This window comes from Gopherus evgoodei, chromosome 11, assembly GCF_007399415.2.
Source record: "Gopherus evgoodei ecotype Sinaloan lineage chromosome 11, rGopEvg1_v1.p, whole genome shotgun sequence".
NCBI classification, from domain to species: domain Eukaryota; kingdom Metazoa; phylum Chordata; order Testudines; family Testudinidae; genus Gopherus; species Gopherus evgoodei.
The window spans coordinates 62,132,130-62,155,054 of record NC_044332.1 but is presented as its reverse complement, the minus strand read 5'-3'; the positions used below and the strand labels follow the sequence as shown (position 1 = coordinate 62,155,054).

Below are 22,925 nucleotides of genomic sequence, written 5' to 3'. Positions count from 1 at the left end.
CAACAAACTGAATGCCCCTACATGGTTGGCAATCACATAGTCACCAAAAACTTCAGTTGGCACAATAAGACTGCCAATGACAGAGACTGAACAGTCAACCCATTTCTTGCTGGAGATTGAGCTGGGTGGCACTTGAGCTGCAAGGAGGTTACGTCCCTGTACTCCAGAATAAGAGTGCCTTGTACCAAATTAGCTTTAATCTATTTAGTCAGGAATAGGTACCCTCCCAAGGTAGATAAACCCTAAAAACAGTAACTCTTGGCACTGCAGAATTTACATAGCAAGCCAATTTAGCAACATTTGTACACTGTTTTAAGTAGTAGACTTGCCTGCCCCAAACATTGCCATAATGAGAAGCAGCATTTCTTGCCAAGTATAGACCAAAGAGTACTTTCTAATTAGGCTTTTGATTAAAACTGACTTCTCAGCTTCCCTCTGGCAGCTGTCATTTTAATACAGAGAGAAAAGATAGACAGAATCTAAATTTCCAGAGAGTGAATTACGCCACAGGGACAGAGACCTAAACTCAGGAGTGAGGACTGTGACATTGAGCCAGAAAGCAACTAGCAAGTTAAATGACCTAAATTTAACCTTTAAAAAGACATATTAGCAAAGTATATAAATGGTAACTGGGGCTATTCCTTATAAATAGCCAACACAGCCACAGACTAGAGCTCTGAAATGCAAACCCATACTGTCTGTTACTATATCTATTGATTCAGAGATCAAAAGGGAAATATTAACATTTAGATAGAACTTGGGTGTAAGAACATAATTGACTAGATTTCTCATTGAAGATGGTAGTAAATTGTTTCTCAACTGCTTAATGGATAATTACCTTATGTTGATGAATGCAACTAGTTACCTGTGTATACATAGGAAATAGGTTACTGTAAAGCCACTGTTATTCACCCAAGGAATGCTTGCTGTCAAGAGGCTATTGATGGCCTGCCAGAGCACTATAAGAAGAGCTCTTGGTCCCTGATCCTGTTATCTCAGATCTGTTAAAGCTTCATAAGGGGATGTATGAGTCATAAGACTGAGGTCCCCAGTTCCAGAGTGGGTCACCCCGATATTGGACACTGGACTCTAACCTATGAAACTAATTCTGAAAACTCTTTGCAACTCTAAAGCTCACCATCTCTACTATGAAATTGACCTAAGGACTCTATTTATGTCTGTATGCATAATGATATTTTAACCAATACTCACTCTCTCCTTTTTTAATAAACTTTAGTTTAGTTACCCAAAGACACACTTATAGCCAATTCTTGTTAAGATCTGAAATATTCATTGACCTGGTGGGTAATGTGTCTGGTCCTTTGGGACTGGTACAACTTTTTATATGATGAATAAGATTTTCAGTAATCCTGTACTTGACTTGGCTGTCTGGGTAGGAGCTCAAGGCTGGGTTGCTTTAAGACAACCGTACTTCTGGGTAAACCAGTAAGGTATTGGGGAAGCTATTTTGTTGCTGGCTTGATGAATCTAAGTATCAGAATTACCGCCAGTTTGGGGGATTATCAGCCCCATTCTTTGCAGTTCGTTCTAACCAAGCAATCTCAGTGTGGCCTGCCCCAGAACCCTGATCACAAGAATATTTCAGCTACATGGGCAAAAGAAAGGGGAAAGTTCCATTCCTTGGGAGGCTCACGTTATTTACTGAATGCCTGCAAGTCACTACAAGAAAAATAGAAACCCTAGAAACTGGAGTCCATGAAAAGCTTCAGGGAGTATCACAGCCTGCTATTAACCACTTCTTGTTTGCAATTCAGCAGGACAAAGGAAATCTACTAATACTTGGAAAAGGAAAGTATGTAACGCCTGAAGCTCACTCACATCCACTCACCCCTTTTTCAGCCTGTAATTCTGACATTCCTTCCATGACCAGAGTTTTAAGAGAAAGATATCTAGGTGTTTATACAGCGCCAATTATTGGTGCCTGCGCACAGACATACTGTATGTTCCTAACTTGTCAAATGCATCAAAAAAACATTTACAAGCTAAAAACCCTTTTAAATATCCATACAACTGCATACATACATAGTGTGTAAGTCGATGAATGACTCTCTCTATGATCTTCTTTCTATTTATAAGCTCTTCTTCAGACTCTATTTCTGATTCAATTTCCTTTAAGTACCAATTAATAAGATCACTCTTCTTTAATGAGGAATCATCCTCTTCTGCAAGGAAAAAAGAAACCTAGATTATTCTAGTTACAATGCCAATCCCCAGATTGCACAAACATACAGCAGCAGGAGGATAATAATCAAACTGTCAAAGAGAAGACTTAGTATAACATTTACATATTGAAAAGAGAAGCCCAAAATAACCTGTCAGATTATTTGTATCAAGGAGTTTTAATTTCCCAAGAAATGGAGGTGTCTGATGACAGATGACATGTCACAATCACATTGGAGTCACACTTAGACTGAGAACTGAAGCTCTCATTTCTATCCATCCATGCAGCTCACAAACTAAATATGCGGTTTGGAAAAAACACCAGGCAGAAGATTCAAAAGGTAAGAAGCAGTGGCAAGCAGCGCTGTCTAGTTTCCTCCAAGTAAAGCATTATTGTTCTGCCCAAACAGGAAGACACTAGTGTCTTTTGTAATAACTGCACATTCTGTCTACCTAAAACCACTTTTGCAGCTTTAACTGGATATTGCAATCTTTACTTCCAATCTTAATTTTTTCTGTAGGATTGCTATATTACTGTCAAACAGCTGCATGTTTCACCCTAGCAGTGACTTCATTTCAGCTGACATATTGTGGATCGATGGTGCTGTGAAAAAGGGCCCCCAACCCAATTCATTAAGACAAACCATGCAGCCTTCTCCCAACTTTCAAACCAACATTTTTTGGTTTAGCTGACTGGGTGCTAATGAACCCAAAGTCTAATTTAAGAAAAGTTTGCTCATGGGATTTGTCTGAATTTGGTTTCTGAATGGGTTGTACAGTCCGAGAGGATATTCTTCTTGTGTCTTTATACCACAATCATAGGTTTCCACAGCATTGGGCACATAATATGGCTTGGTCTGTAGCCCTTGTGAGATCTTCCATGATTCCTCCAAAAGCTGGCAGACCAACAGATGGTGTGTGTTTCACTGGAGTCACACGTGTCCGAGTTATTAGCATAGCCCCACTTCCGCATATTGACCTTCCACCTCTTGCTTGGAGGCTATTTAAACATCTCCAGGTCTATCAATCTCTCTCGGTACCTGCAGGAAGGCATTCGGCAACATCAATGTGTATTTTGACATCTTTGTTGAGTATTTTGAGCAGTGTGTGCTACATTTCCAGTTATGTAGCTGTTGCTGATTTTTTAAGCAGTTCTGTTGCTGCTAGGGAGGCCACGTGTCACCATGTAGCGGACGTCTGGTATCTTCAGCCTGTCATAATCATTCAATTTTGCTTGTGACCACACTCCTGATATCTGGTGGAGCAACTCCAGCAAGCACATAAAGGCTTGTTCATGTCTGTTGGTTTTAGACACCTGCGGCAGCTGTCAATCAGTACAGGTTCCAGCTGCTTTGTGTAAGCCCATCTTTCCCACACTGGACATATGTATTCAGCTGTCAAATAGTGACGGGCAAGTGCAGTGGCTCTTAGGATTCAAAATGGAGATCCCCGCAATTAGCAAGTTTTCTGAGCATATTGCTCTAGGTGCTAATTTTGCCTTTTATCGTCTTCTCCACCTGTGCCCTGAAGGAGAGAATGCGGCCTGGCAACACTCCACAGTAGACAGGATTCCAGCAGTGGGCAAATGATATCCCATTCCCGATGATGCTGAGTTCTCTATTGGCCTCACAATTCCAAAAATGGAAGAGAAGGACTTGCATTTTGGCTGTGCTGGCATGCACTTCATTCTCTATGTGACAGACAGAGCCCTGACGGTGCTGATGTCCATGTAGCTTTGATCTGGGCAAGAGCCGTGGCTTGAGCAGAGACACCTAGGTCATCAGAAGATAAAACTTCTTTTGCCAGTTGATCCGGAGGTGGTGCTAGCCCATTGGGGGTCTTAAGCAGATGCATTTTTGCCCCACACAACACATAATAAAAAGCTAATAGTCCTTGAGCTGCTTGGGCCCTAAGCAATTGCTCAGTCTGCTTACGCCAAGCACCAGCTCTGAGTTGATCATTCACATAGAGACTGAGAAGTATTGAGGAGAGTATGCTCCGTTTTGGTAGGCAGTTTTTCTGTTGCCACCATAGGCTCCACTTCCCGTGTTATTTGAAGTAAAAACATCGGTTCTCTAGTAGACACTATCAGTTGTACAAGTTGGTGACCTTTCATGATGTATATTTTAGTGAGGAGCCTTCAGTGATTTACTGTGTCATATGCTTCTGGCAGGTGCTGTATTTGTTGACTCTATTATACCATTTTCAAAGCCATCTTCAATGTATCTAGTGATGTTCAGCATTTGACAGGTTCATGACTTGCCTGGGCGGAATCCAGTTTGCTCTAGGATTAGGTCCTTTTCAACAAGTTGTGATAGGTGGTGTAGGATGAGATGCTCTTACAGTTTGTGGAGATGACACAGTAGTGATATAGGTCTGCAAGTTCTTCAGCTCCACTGTGTTCTTCCACAGCTTCAGGAGTGCCTCAACACATGCTTGCTGCCAGATCTTGGATTCTTTGTATGTATCTGAGCAACTTAATTAACCAGTTCTTTATTGCTGGTCCAAATGGTTTGATTTGTTCAGTATGAACACTGACTAGACCAGCAGCTTTGCCATTCTTAAGGGCGTTAATTCTGGAGGTTAATTCAGTATATAAAAGTCTCCTGCTCTTCTTGCCACTTAAGCTGGCATCTTAGGTTGTTTGTTCAGTGCCCTACCATTTTCTAGGAGATGTCGCTTTGCCTTCCTTGGGTGGTTATGCTTTCTTTCTGCTGTGGGTCATGTCCATACTCTCAATGAGTTTCTGCCTTTATTGCTGTTTTTCCTCCTTTAATACAGAGACCAGTTCTTTGCCAGTTGCGATGATATCCTCTGTGAATGAGTGCTTTGAACTTCTGCTTTTATTTTGTGTACCAATCCGATCACTCAGATGTTAGTCCTGGCAAATAATTTGTTCTGCAGTCTCATGAAGTATGTGTCGACACACAATACATACCGCATTGATAAACTGTTTGTAATTTTCTAGTATTGGTTCAATCTTTCTTATAAAGAGCATTGAGGTCACTGGGGAAGCCCTTTCATTCCGCTGTCTTAAAATTAAAGTCATGCAGGAATGATACTGAATTTGGCATTATGGCTTCATTGATCTGAATGGCAATGGGCCAATGCTGCGAATGTGGAATCGGACCCAAACTAAGTTTGTTACACGAACCAGCTATGTTGTTGCTGACAAATGCCAGATCAGAGTTGTAGCCCTGCACTACAATATAACCAAAGAGCATCTGTGATGATGTAGCCCATTCACTTTACAGTTTTTAAATTAGTTCTTACCTTCTTCTGCTTTCCTGAGGTGCAGCACAATGAGGTTAGAGATTCGGCGGTATTCAGAGAAGCCAAGTTTCAGGGAAGCCTTGGGGGCTGCATCTTTGTTTGTATCCTCAGAGTGGTCACTGGTCCCATTCACAAGGCCATTGACATCTGCTGGAGCATCTGCACCGCCTGTATCAACAATTTTTATGAATAAAAAGTTTAAACTTCAGGTAATTAGCATCGTTATGCTGATCTGGCAGCTGAAGCAGTCTGACTTTCCCAAGATCACAGCAAGATAGTGCCAGAGTTAAGTACAATCCCCTACTCAAGCCCTGGAGCATGAGAAAGTAGGGACAGAGGTTGAAGCAGGAAACAAGAGAACAGATGCACTCTGTCAAACAATTAAGCACTAAACATTGGAAGGTCCCCCCTCCCATTCACAAGCAAAGCCAGAAACTGTCAGCAAGTGACTTACCATTGACTCCATCTTCAGCCTCCTGATCCTCCATTTGCTGTTCGTCATCTTGGTCTAAATTGACATCTGGAGTCTCAACTCTGATGATAGATTTGTTTAATAACCTGAATGCTTCCTTCACATGTTTTGGATGAACCTAGGAGAGATTTGCAAAACATATTCATGTGTTCAGAACCTAAGAATTGTACTTCAGATAGTTACTTCTCAGGTTAGAATCACAAAGAATGGCATTGCAGAGCCTCCATAGTCACATCTTACTAATCCTACATCAAAAGTAGAATTTTTTTTTTTTTTTTTTTTTTTTTTTTTTTTTTTTTTTTTTTGCCAGCCCCAGAAACTCACCCTCGGCTGACAGCCAAGGTTGGTTCTTTCCAAAACTATGCCCTCTGACAGCTTGTGACTTTCAGAAAATTTGCATAGGATTACTGAGGAATAAATAGCCTGCTGATGGTGAGTTTTCAGGCTGGCAATTAGAAAAAAGGTTTTGTTCAAACTGAGCCCACATAAATAGAGAACATCGAGTCCCACAATGACATTTTTATAAGATCTCTTAATGACTTTTGATAGGACATTGACCCTTAACACAACAAGCAACATTACTTAAATTACAGATAATCCTAACCTTTTCTTAGAAAGTGACACTTTTACTATTCACTAGTGGGTTTTTTGCACAGTACTTGAAAAATGAAAATTTAAACTTGCTTGTTTCACTTTCAGGTTTCCAATAAAACAACACAATGCTGTGAGATTTGACTGGCAACAGTATTCAAGACTGTTTATAATTGAGGTGTGTCCCCTTGAAACCAGAAAGAAATTAACTAAAATCATCTTCATTAGCCCAACCACAGGCTGCAAAGGTTTTTAAAACTAAAAACTTAGCCAAACTCTGACCTGCCAAGCATCTTTAGAACATAACTAGCAGATATTTTTGGATATCATATCAGTTTAGAACAAAGTGTGTCAAATTCAAACAGTAATCAGTAAAATCATGTTAATCCTATATTCACAATGAGGCAGATAGGTTTTTTAACTGGGATTAGATTATGAAAAAAGGTAGTGAAGTTTTCCAAATCCCATCCATACAAGAAACCGCATTCAGTAGATCTGAACAACTGCATAAATATGATCAGGCATGTATTCTGGGTTCCCTGGTCTTGGCTCCCTCTTACTGAGTTCAAATACACCCATAGGCTTTGCTGGGCTCCTTATACTTGGCAATGCGTCGGTGAGGCTTAGATGCCCTGCTGGGTTCTGCTTGGCTCCTTCTTGATTGGGGGTGGAAGAGAGTGGCAGCATCTCCCAAGCCCACTCAATCACAATGCCAATGGAGCTGTATCTCAGTAGACTGTGTAGATCTTCATAATATTATCTTTCTCCTGCCTTACATGATGAGCAGTGAACATTTAAATTAATATTGTTGAGCACATGAATTAATATCCAATCGGGCAGATCACATATATCTTAACTTTGAAAATGTGAGCCACAGTATACCTCCCTCTCCTCCCCCCCAACAACATCTAGAGATTTTTTACGTATGGGAGAACAAGGCAGCAACATGAAAGAGGAGCTGACATGCCATACAACTGAGTACTGTGTGAATCAGACACCTTATTTTAAGCTGGGGAAGAAAATGGCCAGGAAAAAGCAAATTCAGAGTATCACTGTCAAGTTTCAAGACCAAAATGCTAATTGCCTTTATGTAGCTGTTTGATTTTTTTTTCTTTTTTTAAAAGCTTAGTGTTACCTCATCGCAACAGTGCATTCGGGCCATAGCTTCAGACAGTCGAATCATGCTCTCCAGTTGTCGTACTGTGATTCTCCAGGATGACTTCGTAACTCCAGAGCCATCTCGTTGACGTAATCGTTTATACTGCTCAACTATGAAGTCCTCTGACTCTTTAGAAATCTGATTGAAATAAGATGGTACATTTGTTCATAATGAATTGGTTTAAGTATACTGCTTCCATTAGCAGAACTTCTGAAAGTTCCACTGCATATTTCTAAAAGCCATTTTTAAGTTGTAATTTGGATAAACAACAAAGAATATGCGCCGGTTATGTTCAAATTTACACTGTTCTATGTGCAGTAACCTTTCAAAACAAAGGTTTTCAATTCAGTTGCTTGATTAAGCAACAAGTCACTGCACTACAGATTACCAGATACTGTTGAGGAAATGATTATTCTCCCACACCCAGAGATATGAATTAAACATGATGAAGCTTTTCATTTGTTTTTGGTACTGACAGACACTCAGCTCAAGTTTTTAAACCCAATCTCAACTGTGCTGTCGGAGGTTCTGGCATTTATAAGGAGAGCAAGTGGATCCAAAATATTCCAAGCTTCCATGCCACAGCTTAATTAACTGCTGTACTGTTGAATCAGTTCATTGATTTACTTTCTACCTGTACAAAGAAAGCATTAAACAGAGTAGTAACTTCATTTCCTTAAAAGCAGCAAAGAGTCCTGTGGCACCTTATAGACTAATAGACGTATTGGAACATGAGCTTTCGTGGGCGAATACCCACTTCATCCGATGCAGGTGCCACCGGATTCTTTGCTGTTTTTACAGATCCAGACTAACATGGCTACCCCTCTGATAATTCACTTCCTTAGATCTTTCTGTATTCTAAGATAAAATTAAAAAGTAAAGTTACCTTCGGTTTAAACTGTCTTGCAAACAGCAGGTACCTTCTGATATCATCTAGTGAATACACACGATCAACAGATTCTTCTATTCTGGAATGCAGATCCACTATGCGCCTGGCAATGGCATAATCCGTAACCTAAGAAATCATTGCTTTGTTAGATCATTTTCATATAGCAGTGAAGCCATCATCAACTTCACACACAACAAGGACATTGTTCCTTCACTTCCTGCTCCCCCATTCGTGCCCTTGATGTCAGAGCTACTTTTTCCAGAAGCAAAACTATCAAAACTCTATGCCACAGGATACCATTAGAACATTAGCAGTTTTAAAGGGATGGAAGAGGTAGAAAAAACCTAAATGAGACTGGCCATGACTTCTTGGAACTTTACTTTATGAATAGTATCTTAGTCAAACAAATGGTAGAATCTGGAACTTGACAGTGAGGGAAAAGACGGTTACTCACCTTTGTAACTGTTGTTCTTCGAGATGTGTTGCTCACATCCATTCCAGTTAGGTGTGCGCGCCGCGCGTGCATGTTCGTCGGAAACTTTTTACCCTAGCAACTCCAGTGGGCCGGCAGGTCGCCCCCTAGACTGGCGCCGCCATGGCACCTGATATATACCCCTGCCGGCCCACCCGCTCCTCAGTTCCTTCTTGCCAGCTACTCCAACAGTGGGGAAGGAGGGCGGGTGTGGAATGGATGTGAGCAACACATCTCGAAGAACAACAGTCACAAAGGTGAGTAACCGTCTTTTCTTCTTTGAGTGATTGCTCACATCCATTCCAGTTAGGTGAATCCCAAGCCATACCTAGGCGGTGGGGTCGGAGTGAGAAGTAGCGGCATGGAGCACTGCAGATCCGAAGGCCGCGTCCTCTCTGGACTGCTGGACCAGGGCGTAGTGGGAAGCAAAGGTGTGGACCGATGACCAGGTCGCTGCCCGACAGATTTCCTGGATGGGCACACGGGCGAGGAAAGCCAGCGACGACGCCTGTGCCCTGGTAGAGTGCGCAGTCACACGGCCCGTAGGAACGTGAGCCAAGTCATAGCAGGTCCTGATACAGGACATTACCCACGAGGATAACCTCTGCGAGGAAATGGGAAGCCCCTTAATGCGGTCCGCTACTGCCACGAAAAGCTGGGGGGATTTGCGGAACGGTTTGGTCCTCTCCACATAAAACACGAGAGCCCGACGGACATCAAGCGAGTGGAGTTGTTGCTCCCTGCGTGAAGAATGAGGTTTCGGGAAAAAAAACTGGGAGGAAGATCTCCTGGTTGACGTGTAAGGCTGAGACCACCTTGGGGAGAAAGGCAGGGTACGGTCTCAGCTGCACCTTATCTTTATGGAAGACTGTATACGGGGGATCTACCGTGAGAGCCCGGAGTTCCGACACCCGTCTAGCTGAGGTAATAGCTACTAAAAAGGCAGTCTTCCAAGAAAGATAGAGCAGGGAGCAAGTAGCTAATGGCTCAAAGGGGGGCCCCATGAGCCGAGACAACACCAGGTTAAGATCCCAGGTAGGGGCAGGGGGTCGGACGTTAGGGTATAGACGTTCCAGCCCCTTAAGGAATCTAGTCACCGTCGGGTGAGAGAAAACGGAGCGGCCATCCCCACCCGGGTGAAAGATGGAGATAGCCGCCAGGTGGACCCGCAGGGACGATATCGCCAGGCCCTGTTGCTTAAGGGACCAAATATAGTCCAAAATATTGGCCACCGAAACTTCCATCGGGAGGAGACCCTTCTCCACGCACCAACAGGAGAAACGCTTCCACTTGGCAGAGTACATCGCTCTAGTGGAAGGCTTCCTGCTGCCCAAGAGTACCTCACGTACCGGGGTGGAGCAGCGCAACTCAGAACTGGTCAGCCACGCAGGAGCCACGCTGCTAGGTGCAGCGACTGGAGGTCCGGGTGACAGACAGTTCCGTGGTCCTGGGTGATCAGGTCTGGGTGAAGGGGCAGGGGAACTGGGTCGGCTATGGCCAGGTCCAGCAACATGGGGTACCAATGTTGCCTGGGCCACGCCGGGGCTACCATGATCACGCGGGCCCTGTCCCTGCGCACCTTCAGAAGGACCCTGTGGACCAGCAGGAATGGGGGGAACGCATAGAACAAGTGGGTCGTCCACGGAATAAGGAAGGCGTCCGCTATAGACCCGGGTTCCCGGCCCTGAAAGGAGCAGAACGCCTGGCATTTCCTGTTCCCCCTGGACGCGAAGAGGTCCACGCGGGGACAACCCCACCTCTGGAAAAATCGAGAGGGCGACGTCCGGGCGGAGGGACCATTCGTGCGTGAGGAAGGATCTGCTCAGGCAGTCCGCCAGCGTGTTCCGTACTCCGGGGAGGAAGGAAGCCGTGAGGTGAATGCAGTGGGTTATACAAAAGTCCCAGAGTCGCATCGCCTCGTGACATAGGGGAGAGGATCTGGTGCCACCCTGCTTGTTGATATAGTACATGGTCGTCGTGTTGTCGGTAAATACCGCGACACAACGACCCCGAAGCTAGTGACAGAACGTTTGACAAGCAAGGCGGACCGCTCTCAACTCCCGCATGTTGATGTGTAGCTCCACCTCCTGTGGGGACCACAGGCCCTGTGTCCTCAGGGTTCCCAGGTGGGCCCCCCAGCTGAGATCTGAGGCATCCGTCGTTAGGGACACCGAGGGCTGGGGTGGGTGGAATGGGAGCCCCGCACACACGACGGACTGGTCTAGCCACCAACTGAGAGAATCCAACACCCCCTGGGGGATTGTGATCAGCATGTCTAGTGACTGCCTTGCCGGCCGGTAATGTGCGATGAGCCAAGACTGGAGGGGCCTCATGCGGAGCCGTGCATACCCGGTCACAAATGTGCAGGCTGCCATATGGCCTAACAGGGTTAGACATGTCCGTATCGATGTCAGGGGGGCTGCCAGCAAGCGCTGAACGATCACCGACAACGACTGGAACCTCGGCAACGGCAGAAGGGCCCTGGCTACGGTGGAGTCCAGTACGGCCCTGATGAACTCCACCCTCTGCGAGGGGAGCAGGGTGGACTTGTCCACGTTGATCATGAGGCCCAAGGTAGCAAACAGGCCGGTGATCCTGCGGATGTGGCTGCAGACCTGCAGCTCCGACGTGCCCCGAATTAACCAATCGTCGAGGTAAGGGAACACGTGAATGCGACTGCGCCGAAGATGTGCCACAACGACGGCCATGCATTTTGTGAATACCCTCGGAGCCGTAGAAAGGCCAAATGGGAGGACCGCAAATTGGTAGTGAAGGCGGCCGACCACGAATCGAAGGAAACGTCTGTGGTGTGGCCATATGGCAATATGAAAATAAGCGTCCTGCATGTCGAGGGCGGCATACCAGTCTCCAGGATCCAGGGATGGGATAATGGTCCCCAGGGATACCATGCGGAACTTCAACTTCACTAGATATTTGTTGAGCTCTCGCAGGTCGAGGATAGGCCTGAGGCCTCCCTTGGCCTTGGGGATCAGAAAGTAGCGGGAATAAAACCCCTTGCCCTTCTCGTTCTCCGGAACCGCCTCTATAGCTCCTTTGTTGAGGAGCGTCTGTACCTCCTGGCGGAGGAATTGCTCATGAGAGGGGTCCCTGAAGAGGGACGAGGATGGGGGGCGGGAGGGAGGAAATGATACAAACTGCAGACGGCATCCCGTCTGCACCGTGCGTAAGACCCAGCAGTCGGATGTTATCCGGGACCACGCCTGGAGGAAAAACGAAAGGCGGTTGGAAAACGGGGGGGAAGGATCCATGGGGGATACTGGTATTACGCCCTCGGGCGCACCTTCAAAATGAAGGTTTGGGTCCAGGTGGGGCTTTAGAGGAGCTTTGGTTTTGCCCCCCTTGATTGCCCGACGGCCTGCGCCTGCCATTTCTGCCACGGCACCTATTAAGGTCCTGCCGCTGGCGGAACTGGGGGTATGGCCGACGCTGCTGCTGTTGCTGCGGTCGGAAGGGTCTGCGTTGCGTCCCAGGCGTGTGCATACCAAGGGAGCGCATAATGACCCGATTGTCCTTAAGACTTTTCAGTCTGGGGTCTGTCTTCTCCGAGAACAGGCCCTGGCCTTCGAACGGGAGGTCCTGGATGGTGTATTGGAGCTCCGGTGGAAGGCCAGAAACCTGAAGCCAGGAGATGCGGCGCATCGTCACCCCCGAGGCGAGGGTACGGGCAGCCGAGTCTGCAGCGTCCAAGGAGGCCTGCAACAAGGTTCGTGCAACCTTCTTGCCCTCGTCAAGAATCGCCACAAATTCTTGACGCGCCTCTTGTGGCAGCAGCTCTTTGAACTTATCCGCTGCCACCCAAGAGTTAAATGCGTAGCGGCTAAGAAGGGCTTGCTGATTGGAAACCCTGAGCTGAAGGGCCCCAGCCGAATAAACCTTGCGGCCAAGGAGGTCCATACGCCTGGCCTCCTTGGATTTGGGGGCTGGGGCTTCCTGTCCGTGACGCTCCCTCTCGTTCACTGACTGTACCACCAGTGAACATGGTGTCGGGTGAATATGGAGGTACTCATAGCCCTTGGAGGGGGCCATGTACTTCCTTTCGACGCCCCGTGCAGTAGGGGGGATGGAGGCCGGCGATTGCCAGATCGTATTGGCATTGGCCTGGATCGTCCAAACGAAGGGTAGGGCGACCCTGGTGGGAGCATTGGAGGAGAGGATGCTGACGACGGGGACCTCGATCTCAGAGACCTCCTCAGCTTGCAGGCTCAGATTCTGTGCTACGCGCCTGAGGAGGTCCTGATGTGCCCTGAGATCTAGCGGAGGAGGGCTATTAGAGGAAGTGCCAGCCACCGCCTCATCGGGAGAAGACGATGAGGAGACCCCTGGCAAGAGAGTGTCCAGCGGGAGGTCCGCCTCAGCCCTCGCCTCTGGCTCAGGAGGGAGATCAGGGTCCTGTTGCTTTGACCCGTCCTCCCCGTCCAGGGAGGGAGGGGGGCGAGACAATGACGCCTCCGGTGCCCTGTGCTCTGCCGTTGCAGGCCTAGGAGGAAGCTGTTGGGGGCCCTGGGCTTGATGGTATGCCCAGGGTGTCCAGAACCCCCACTGCTGCGGACCCTGGTCCTGTTGCGGAGGGTCTTGAAAAAGGGCTGCTTGTCTGTCAGTGCCCAGCGCGTATACACTGTCCGCCTGCGATGACACCGACGGCTGTCTGGAAGGCCATGGAGGGGCCGATCGTGGCTGGTAAGAGTCTCCGCGTCCTGGCGCCAAAGACATTCTCGGTGCCGGGGACCGGTACCGGGAGTCATACCGGTGCCGGGATCGGGACCAGGGTCTGTCTTGGACTCGGTGCCGGGACCGGTACCGGCCGCTGCCTCGGTGCCGGGATCGGGACCTGCCACCGACGCGGTGTCGGGAGGTCGACCGGGACCGGGACCTGCCACTAGCTCGGTGCCGGGAGGTCGACCGGTGCGCTGATCGACGGCAGGACTGGCTCCTAGAGTCCCGGTGCCGGTATCGGTGACTGGAACCAGACCGTGACCGTCTGGAGGCCGATTGGTGCCGCGAGTATGACCGGTACCACCGAGGGGAGCGGTGCCGGGACTGCGAGCGGCGGCGGGATCTTGAGCGACCATGGTGTCGGGACCTCGACAGCGAGCGTGAGTCCCGAGACGGCGCTGTCATCATAGGTTTGCCCCTGGACGCTACCCGCACCGGAGGTACCGGGGGTGGAGGCTGAGTTGACTCAGTCAGGGCAATGAGGTCCCGTGCCGAGGCGAAGGTCTCTGGCGTCGATGGGACCAATAGCTCAACCCCAGATCTTATGGGGGAGCTCGGCAGGACCGGACTCGACGGACCCTCCGGGTCCAGAGTCGACGGTGCCGGTAGCGCCGCGGCAGATGTTGGTGCCGGGCGCTCCACTCGAGTCTGCCTGGAAGGAGTTGCAGACTTCGAGGGTCTTGCTTCTGCACCTGGTGCCGGGGAAGGTCGGTGCCGGGGAGTCTTTCCGGTGCCGGCGCGATCCGGTGCCGGTGTTGAGATGACGGCCTGCGAAGCTGCCGGGTCGAGTGCCGCTTCCATGAGGAGAGTCCTAAGTCTCTGGTCTCTCTCCTTCTTTGTTCTAGGCTTAAAAGCCTTGCAAATGCGGCACTTGTCCGACCTGTGCGATTCCCCCAGGCACTTTAGACACGCGTCGTGAGGGTCGCTGGTCGGCATCGGCTTCTTACAGGCCGCACATTGCTTGAAGCCCGGTGAACCAGGCATGAGCCTGGTGCCGGGTGCCGGGAAGGACTACGGCCCAAACCAGCTAACAAATATCTACAATATTATTTCCACTACTAACTATATAACTAACTACACTTAACTACTAACTATCAACCGTAGAACAAGGAGAGCTAGGGACGTGGAGGACAGCTATGCTGCGCTCCACAGTTCCAACGACCGACACGGCGGTAAGAAGGAACTGAGGAGTGGGTGGGCCGGCAGGGGTATATATCAGGTGCCATGGCGGCGCCACTCTAGTGGGCAACCTGCTGGCCCACTGGAGTTGCTAGGGTAAAAAGTTTCCGACGAACGTGCACGCACAGCGCGCACACCTATCTGGAATGGATGTGAGCAATCACTCGAAGAAGAATTCTAAATTCTCTTTTCCTTCATCTCAGACTACTTTCTGTGTATTCCATCAACTCAATGCCTGTTAGAGAGTCAATCTTAGGGAAGGGAACAGAGAAAGGCAACGCTTTCTACATCTCATTATCTGTATTATCATAGAGGCTCAGAGCCACAGTCAATGATAGGAACCCCATCGTACTAGACAGGGTACAAAAAGAAAAAAGACTGCAAATTCTATGGGGTATAAGGCTATCTAAGATAACATATAAAAGATGGAGAGACAGACTGACAGGGGAGTACAAGAAAACACAGACAATACAGTAAACTGTGGTCTCAGCACACCAAAGCAAATACCATGTTGACTATTGGCAGCAGTCACAGCTTCAGCGACCAGTCAAAGCACAAGTTAAATCAAACTACTAGAAATCAGCATAATCTGTACAGTAGATTTGTACTTCCAGACTTGTAATTCTGTAGAATGCAGAGAGAGAGAAGAAAAGGCTCTGACAGCTCCTGCCCCTGTACTTACCTCATTACATTCATCCACAAGAATGAAGAAGAGATCAAATCTGGACATGATGGGAGCCGACAGATTTATGTTCTGTTTCAGAGATTTTGATCTGTCATAACGCCCACCAACTGGGTTTGCTGCAGCCAAAATGGAGGTCCTGGCATTCAGAGTAGCCTGAGAATGAAAGAAAAAAAATTACCAAAGCCTTAATATGTCACTTGTCAGTGTCACTTACTAAGGAAACGCAACAAGTTATGGCTTCTCTTCCAACTGGTAGGTATAGAATTTAGGCATCTGTTTGCTAATGCATCCACATACTTTGCACTATCCCCACTGATTTAGAAGGAATCTCTACTGACAGCAGCAGCACAACAAAAGCAGTAGAAATGATGCCACGAAAGAGTTTTGGCTACTTAGTACTTTGCCCTGATATACAGTTCACATTAAAGGTCATCATTTTAACAGTTAAGATAGTAGTATCTGAAATACTGCAGCAGGCACTTTTTAATTATTATATAAAGCTCAATGCATTCAAGGTAGGTTTCTTAGTTTTACAGATAGGGGAAAGTGAGGCTCAAAAAGGTTAAGTAATCTGTATTTAAACATATATGTTACAAATACACAGATACATATGCAAACTCTGCACGGAATGGTGCAAGTTACCTTAACTCCTGCTTTTGTTATGGATATAGTCTGTTGCTCCATTGCTTCATGAATGGCAACTTGATCTCGTATATCCATTTTGTCAAATTCATCAATGCAACAAACCCCCTAAAACAAGTGTAAAGAAATAAAATCATCCAACTTCTACAGCAGCTAGCTCAAAAAAAAAAGACAAAAAACTTTTGCAAAATTGTATACGGTGAATCAAAACAACACAGGGAATACTGGAACCCTACTACTCTTAAATGCTGCTTCAGATTTTAGTTAGTGGACTTACATTATCTGCCAACATCAGGGCTCCTGCTTCAATGACAAATTCATGAGACTCCTCATCTTTCACTACAGCAGCTGTTAGACCAGCAGCACTGGAGGCTTTCCCGCTGGTGTACACAGCACGGGGACTGAACTCCTCCACATGTCTGTTGGAGAGAGGTACCAATTAGTCTGCACTAACTATCCATTTTTATTAGAAATGTTGCAGAAGGTGCGGATACAAGAACTTTTACACAGTGATGCCTTCTACCACTATCAGGCAGAGGGATATGCTGGCCGCCGCTTCCAGCCACCCCCATTGGCCTGGAGCGGCAAACTGCGGCCAGCAGAAGCCACGATCAGCTGAACCTGAGGACATGGAAGGCTGCTGTTCAATGAGATAGTACATAACCTAAATTTGGAATATTGCAGATTAATAAAATGTAATAATACAGTTTAGATATTGGCATCTAAATATTCGGGTACATCTCTCAAAAAGGTTATACTAAGAGTAGTTTGTGGAAAGCAAATATAGCAGTGAGTGTAGATTGTCCCTCTGTAGTTGATAAATTTAGGATAGGCTGTTTCTTACTAAATACAATCCATCAGAGAAGTATTTCAGTTACTTTCCCAACATGTTCTGAGTGCTATGCAATCATTAAGCCTCTAAAAAAATCTACTGGACCTCAGAAGTAAAGTATAAAGATCTTACAGGTGGAGGGAAAAACACAGATATGTTTAACAACTGGTCAAAGTCCTCATCACAAGTCAGTGCAGAACTGGAATTAGAATTTAATTCTTCCTATTCCAAAGTCTATGCTCGTTCCTCTAGACTACACTGTGAGTGGAAACTCCATAAAAACAATGCATTATGTCATATCTGATGTTTTAATTTACCAAATATTAAACAATATAATAAATTTACTTGTTTATTTTCTAAAAATGGGTAGTATGAACCATGGTACTATTATTTCTGCTGTAAAGAGGTATAAATATATACTGCATTTATTACTCAAATTCTGTCAAAAGCAACACTTGTTACCATATTTGTCAAGTACCAGTCCATTTCTGGCATCTAATGTCACCACCACCACATTGTTCTTATGGTGTAGCCAACGGAGTTTATTGTTTGCTTCTGTATGTCAAAAAATATTCAGTGGTGTTTGCATGGTTCTGGAAACAGGTGCTCAAATAACTTATTCCTCTTTACCTGAGGTAAGGCTGAATAAATATGCTGTACAGATACACCTCAAGTATGGCTTGACTCAAAGATTTTTTTTTTAAGTCTCTGGGATACAGTAAAACCTGAAGAAGAAGAAATATTTTAAGGCTTACAATATTAACTCTGAACTACTTGACACTGCTCCTTTAAGTTATTGAATACACATATCAAGGTACTAGCTAGGAGGCAAATGCATTGCCTTCCCATATTCATTAAGTGCTTTACAACTTTCTCCCAACACATACTCCTAGCTCTGGTTACAAATGGCAACATTTAAGTGCTGGATTTTAAAGATATGCTTACTTGAGGAACTGACTCTTGGCTGTACTTGGATCTCCAACAATGCAAACGTTTATGTCCCCACGCAATGAAGTGCCTTCTGCAGTTGTCTTAGGAACTCCTCCAAACAGCATCAGTAGAATCCCTCGTTTCACTTCATCATTACCTGCCCCATAAAGAGAAGTTCCAGTGATGGCCCATAATGCAGCTTTGGGATGTTACATTTTGTGTAGATAAAAATTCAGACCAATGGAAGTTTAAAATCTCATGTATTTCAACAACATGCACTGGAAACAGCATTTATATGCTCGATGCAATTTTAAGGTAGAGCAAATTACAAAGAAGCTGATTTCCTTGGCACTATAGCAGCCCCAAATCTTTGGACAGAACAGGGGGACCTAAGTGAGTTCACAAGCAATTATTCTGAGCCAGTGTCAAAATATTATCAAATTGCAGCTATTGTCTGACAAGTATTTCATACACACCATTCAGAACAGAGATAGGTGAAGTCATATCCCTTGGATGTTTTTGAGTATCTATACCAGATAAAGCTTGCATCCAACTGCTAGGCTGTAGGGTTTACTGAACAACTAGAAATAAACAGGTCACCCTTGTAACGGAAATTACTGTTCTGATTGCATTTCATTCCAAAATATTAAATAAAAACCCAACCTTTTCTAGAGCAATATAAAAACTAGACAGGAAGATGTGAGATATTAGTTACATGTCTTCAACCCGTCCCAACACATGACTGAATAGCAGTAGTGGATACTATCAAGAATGCAATCTGCTCACCCTGCCATAACAGCTGGACTCTTACCATGTACAGTAGGGAAGAGGCTGGTACAGAGATTATGGTAAAGGTTTTTATCCTGGCTCATTTCAAACACCTTTTCCCATTCCTTTACAGACATCTGGTTTTTAATGCTCTCTGCAGTCTGTTCCTCATCTCGGAGCTCTTTCCCACCAAACTAAATACAAATAAGAAAGTAAGAGTGAGGTAACATGATACAAATTCAAAGTATGGCAGTGCTGGGGTGGGGGGGAGGGAGAGGAAAGAAAACTACAGGTTTGAACTCACACAAGTTTAGCATGGAAAAGACAAATAAGGTTTCTGTTCAGTGTAGCCTGCTGGGATCTCTACGAAGCATGTGGGTTTGTTTAACAGGGAAATCAAAAATTGAGGAATTTAAGTTATGCTTTTTGATTTCCATGGAAAAAGTACATTTGGAACATCCTTTTCTTTTCCAGTAATACCACTGAGCCCCTTCACTCCCAAAGCAATGGAACCATATGCAGCATTTTGCCCATAGCAAAAGAGAATTCAGTAGTAAAAGGGGTTAAAGAGTCTGTGCTAAAACTATACTTTTAAATCTCTATTGAAATTAATTGCAAATGGAAAGCAGATCACTAATAGTAGAGTAAGTATACTTCTGCTTCCAGCAAATTAGGAAGGATTCAAATACACATCTATGCAGATGTCAAGTTGCTACTGAAATTATGCAAATTATGTTAAAACTTAGCCACAGATAGTTTTAAAAATTGTTTTTAGTTCATTTGTACTGTGGGAGCACCCAAAGATCCACAATTTCAGGATCAGGAGCTTGGTACTGTTCATGTAACATTTAAGGTGACCTTAAAACACCCAGGAGATTGAGATGCGGGGAGAGACGGGAAAGATGTATGACTGGATAGGAGACGAGTCATTTAATACCTTCTTATTTTAAAAAAACTCTACAGTAGGCCAGATAGTTACATATACTCTGAAGTATATGTGTGGGAGGCGGGGCTGCTCTCTAGTAACCCCTTCAGGCCCAAGCATGGTACTGCACGTGGTCCCTGCCAGAGTCTGCAAGGCTTGGCTGCCGCTTGGCACAGGGCAGCCTTTGATGCAAACTTGGCATCAGTCTCTAAACAATAACAAATAATAAAACAACAACAACTCAGGTTTTGGTTGTCTGTACCTTTATACAAAGAGGAAAAAAAGGCAACCTTAAAATGTACATGCTAAGTTGCAGCGTTTAGGGTAAGGCCCCTGATGTGAACCTGAGTTCTGGCTTATCCTTGAGGAGTTCCTCCTCTGTCCCAGTCTCACCCAGCTCTGCCCCTAATCAAAAGCAGACACACCTTCTTAAACAGCCTGCTGGTTTCTGATTGGTCAGTATTTCCTTTTGACTGTCCTAGGCTTCTGGAGAACTATCTTGTTGGTTTGTTTAAACTGAGTGGTTTTCCTTGGGCAGGAAGTGTCAGGGCACTGATGTCTCTAGCAGGGGGCAGAAAAGATTTGACACAGTGCGAACATGGGAAGAGAGACTTTCCTCTTCCATCTTGGTTTATGTAGCAATATAACATTTGCAACACATCAGATCCAGGGAAAAATCATAAACAGATATAAACTGAAGCTTCACTCCCTAGGAGAGGCAAAAAATCCACCACTATCTTCAAGCCAGATCTTTAAGTCAAGTCTATTTCTTGAAATACTTACCCGTGGATTTGTTGGAGCAACATAACATGCTAAGAAGACTAGTTTATAGGACAAATCTCTGACTCCCAGAGCACGAAGTCCTCTGATTCCTTCAGTTTCATAACCCTCTGTACCACTGACACGAGAACCAGTTTCTGCACGCACACCTGCCATATGAACAAGAGTCTTAAATTTTGTTTCAAGTATGAACACAGGACAGCTTAAGTCGCCATTTACAGACAGCAGTGTACCTGGGGTGGATAGCTGAGCTACATCAGGCACAACAATCAGCGATCCTGTGAAGTCACACTTGTCACCAGCCTGGGCTGACTCTACCGCTTCAGCACGCAGGATCACTTCCACACTGCGAGGAATGCTTCCTCGAGGCAGTTCAGCCTGCGTCTCCTGAATGCGAACCTAAAGAGGAAGAGAATATTAAATGCTCTGCTGAAACTGACAAGTTAAATTTTTAGCAATTTAAAAGTATTTCTAAACTTTTTATATCTAACATGTGGGGAAGTGGCATTTGCCCTCTGGAAGCTTCAGTCATAACAAAATCATGCCACTTCCTTTTAAATAAAAAAAAGTGACTATTTAAAATGTCCTACTGGAGCAGAGGATTAAGGATGCTGGAAAAACTGGATAGGGTGCAGAAAAGTCAGAAAACTAATTTGAGGACTGGGGAAAATGCCGTGCAGTGACAGACTTAAAGAGTTAATTTTTTTTTCCTTCCTCAAAAGGAATGCATAAGTTAATTTAGGCCCTATCTACACAGTAAAGATTGTAAAACGCAGGGTGGATTAATTTAAAATCACAGCAATTTAAATCGCCAAGTGGAAAGCCTCAATTTAAGTAGATTTTAATCAACTTTTTCCCCTTGTACTTCAGTTATTTTCTAAGAAAGAAAATATTCACATTGCTTAATACAATCATTAGAAAAATCATGTTGATTTACAACTAAATAGAGCCTTTACACTAGATTTGGTACATCTTTTTGTTTTCTAGGCATGTACATTATAACAATATATATTGATTTAAGCAATTATAAAGCTTAATATTTTCAGATTCTTATTAATGTGCATTTTTAGTATGTTAGAAAACAGTGAATTATATATTGCTTATTTATTATATAATTTTTGGTTAATGATTTGTGTCAAACTGCATTAGGACAGGAGCTGGAATGTAATTAAACAGCATATTTATTTTTCATTTAAAATGTTTTGAGAGATTATAAATGTAGATCTTAACATATTTTGTATTAAATTCCGATTATAGGGTGGATTTTTTTTTAAAAAAATTAATAAAAACAAAAAAAATTAAAAAAATCCAATGTTTTATTTTTTCAAAAAAATCGTCAATTTTTACATACCCTAATAAATTTGAAATTCAAAACAGCACTCTCATTAAACCATGTTTAAAAAAACCAGTGTTTCAGCATAAAAAAGAGATGAAGGCTACTGTTTTTTAAAAGCCTGATAAAATGGGTTGGCTTTGCTCATCTGAATCACTCCATATTAATATAATTCAGTCATAACCAAAGTTAATAACTGTTAAACTCTATTTTAGGTGGACAGAAAAAACTGTTGGCATAATATTTGTATAGAACAATTTTACCTTGCTTATTATGGAAACTGGCATTGACGCTCTCCTGCCTTAAAATGTGTGTGTTTTATTTATAGACGAATAAAGCATCTCAAGTCTGAAACTTGCTTAAGTCTCATCTGTAACTTCAAACACTTAAAAATACATCTTCTGGAGATAGAAAACAGCCACTTATAAATTCAAGTTCCTTGTGTTAGGACTGCAAAATATCTGACTTCATATAATCAAGATTAAATGTGAACTAGTGGCAGTAGCACTTCTAAATACGCAGACATCATTAACACATACACCCAACAAAGTTCTAGGGAAGCCATGGAAATACCTTTTGAAAGTCAACAAATCTTGATTTGTTTGTGTCCAGCAGGAATCTCCTTCTATTGGCACATACTGGGTTTCTGCAGATGTTTGGCTGTGTATATTTAAATTGCTGCTCCACATCTTTTATCATTGTCTGACAGTCTAGACACAGGAAGGTTCCACTTACAAGCTCTGGATGAACTGGATGGGTTCGTACCACCTGTCCACTAATACGCATCAATGAGCCAATTCTGGCTGATGTCAACTCTCGAATTCTGTTAAAAATATCAGATTAATAGCCATTCAGATCCTGGCATTCCACAGTTTTATGCCCCATTTCAGCAAAATACTTAAGCACTTAAGATAAATATGTGCTTAAGTTCTAAGTAATATAACAGAATCTAAACACAAGCTTAAGTGCTTTACTTAACTGGGGTCCTTAAGAGCATTCAGTACCACACCAACATAATTCTACAACAGACATGTTACTGCCAATATCATGCTTAGAATTAATGAAACTTGCTCATTTACT

At 44.6% G+C, this 22,925-nt stretch overlaps 1 protein-coding gene across 1 annotated transcript in view; it reads right to left on the bottom strand.

The window, feature by feature from the left end:
* MCM6 (minichromosome maintenance complex component 6) overlaps window positions 1-22,925 on the bottom strand; it is a 29,278-nt gene that overhangs the window by 3,291 nt on the left and 3,062 nt on the right. Inside the window, exons 4-16 of the mRNA XM_030579713.1 lie at window positions 22,419-22,668; window positions 20,746-20,911; window positions 20,516-20,661; window positions 18,851-19,001; window positions 18,055-18,196; window positions 16,555-16,696; window positions 16,278-16,385; window positions 15,633-15,788; window positions 8,563-8,691; window positions 7,653-7,814; window positions 5,909-6,044; window positions 5,455-5,622; window positions 2,044-2,183 (exon numbers count right to left, since the gene is read on the bottom strand). Coding sequence (XP_030435573.1) covers window positions 2,044-2,183; window positions 5,455-5,622; window positions 5,909-6,044; window positions 7,653-7,814; window positions 8,563-8,691; window positions 15,633-15,788; window positions 16,278-16,385; window positions 16,555-16,696; window positions 18,055-18,196; window positions 18,851-19,001; window positions 20,516-20,661; window positions 20,746-20,911; window positions 22,419-22,668 — 1,996 coding nt within the window. The remainder of the gene's footprint in view (window positions 1-2,043; window positions 2,184-5,454; window positions 5,623-5,908; window positions 6,045-7,652; window positions 7,815-8,562; window positions 8,692-15,632; window positions 15,789-16,277; window positions 16,386-16,554; window positions 16,697-18,054; window positions 18,197-18,850; window positions 19,002-20,515; window positions 20,662-20,745; window positions 20,912-22,418; window positions 22,669-22,925) is intronic.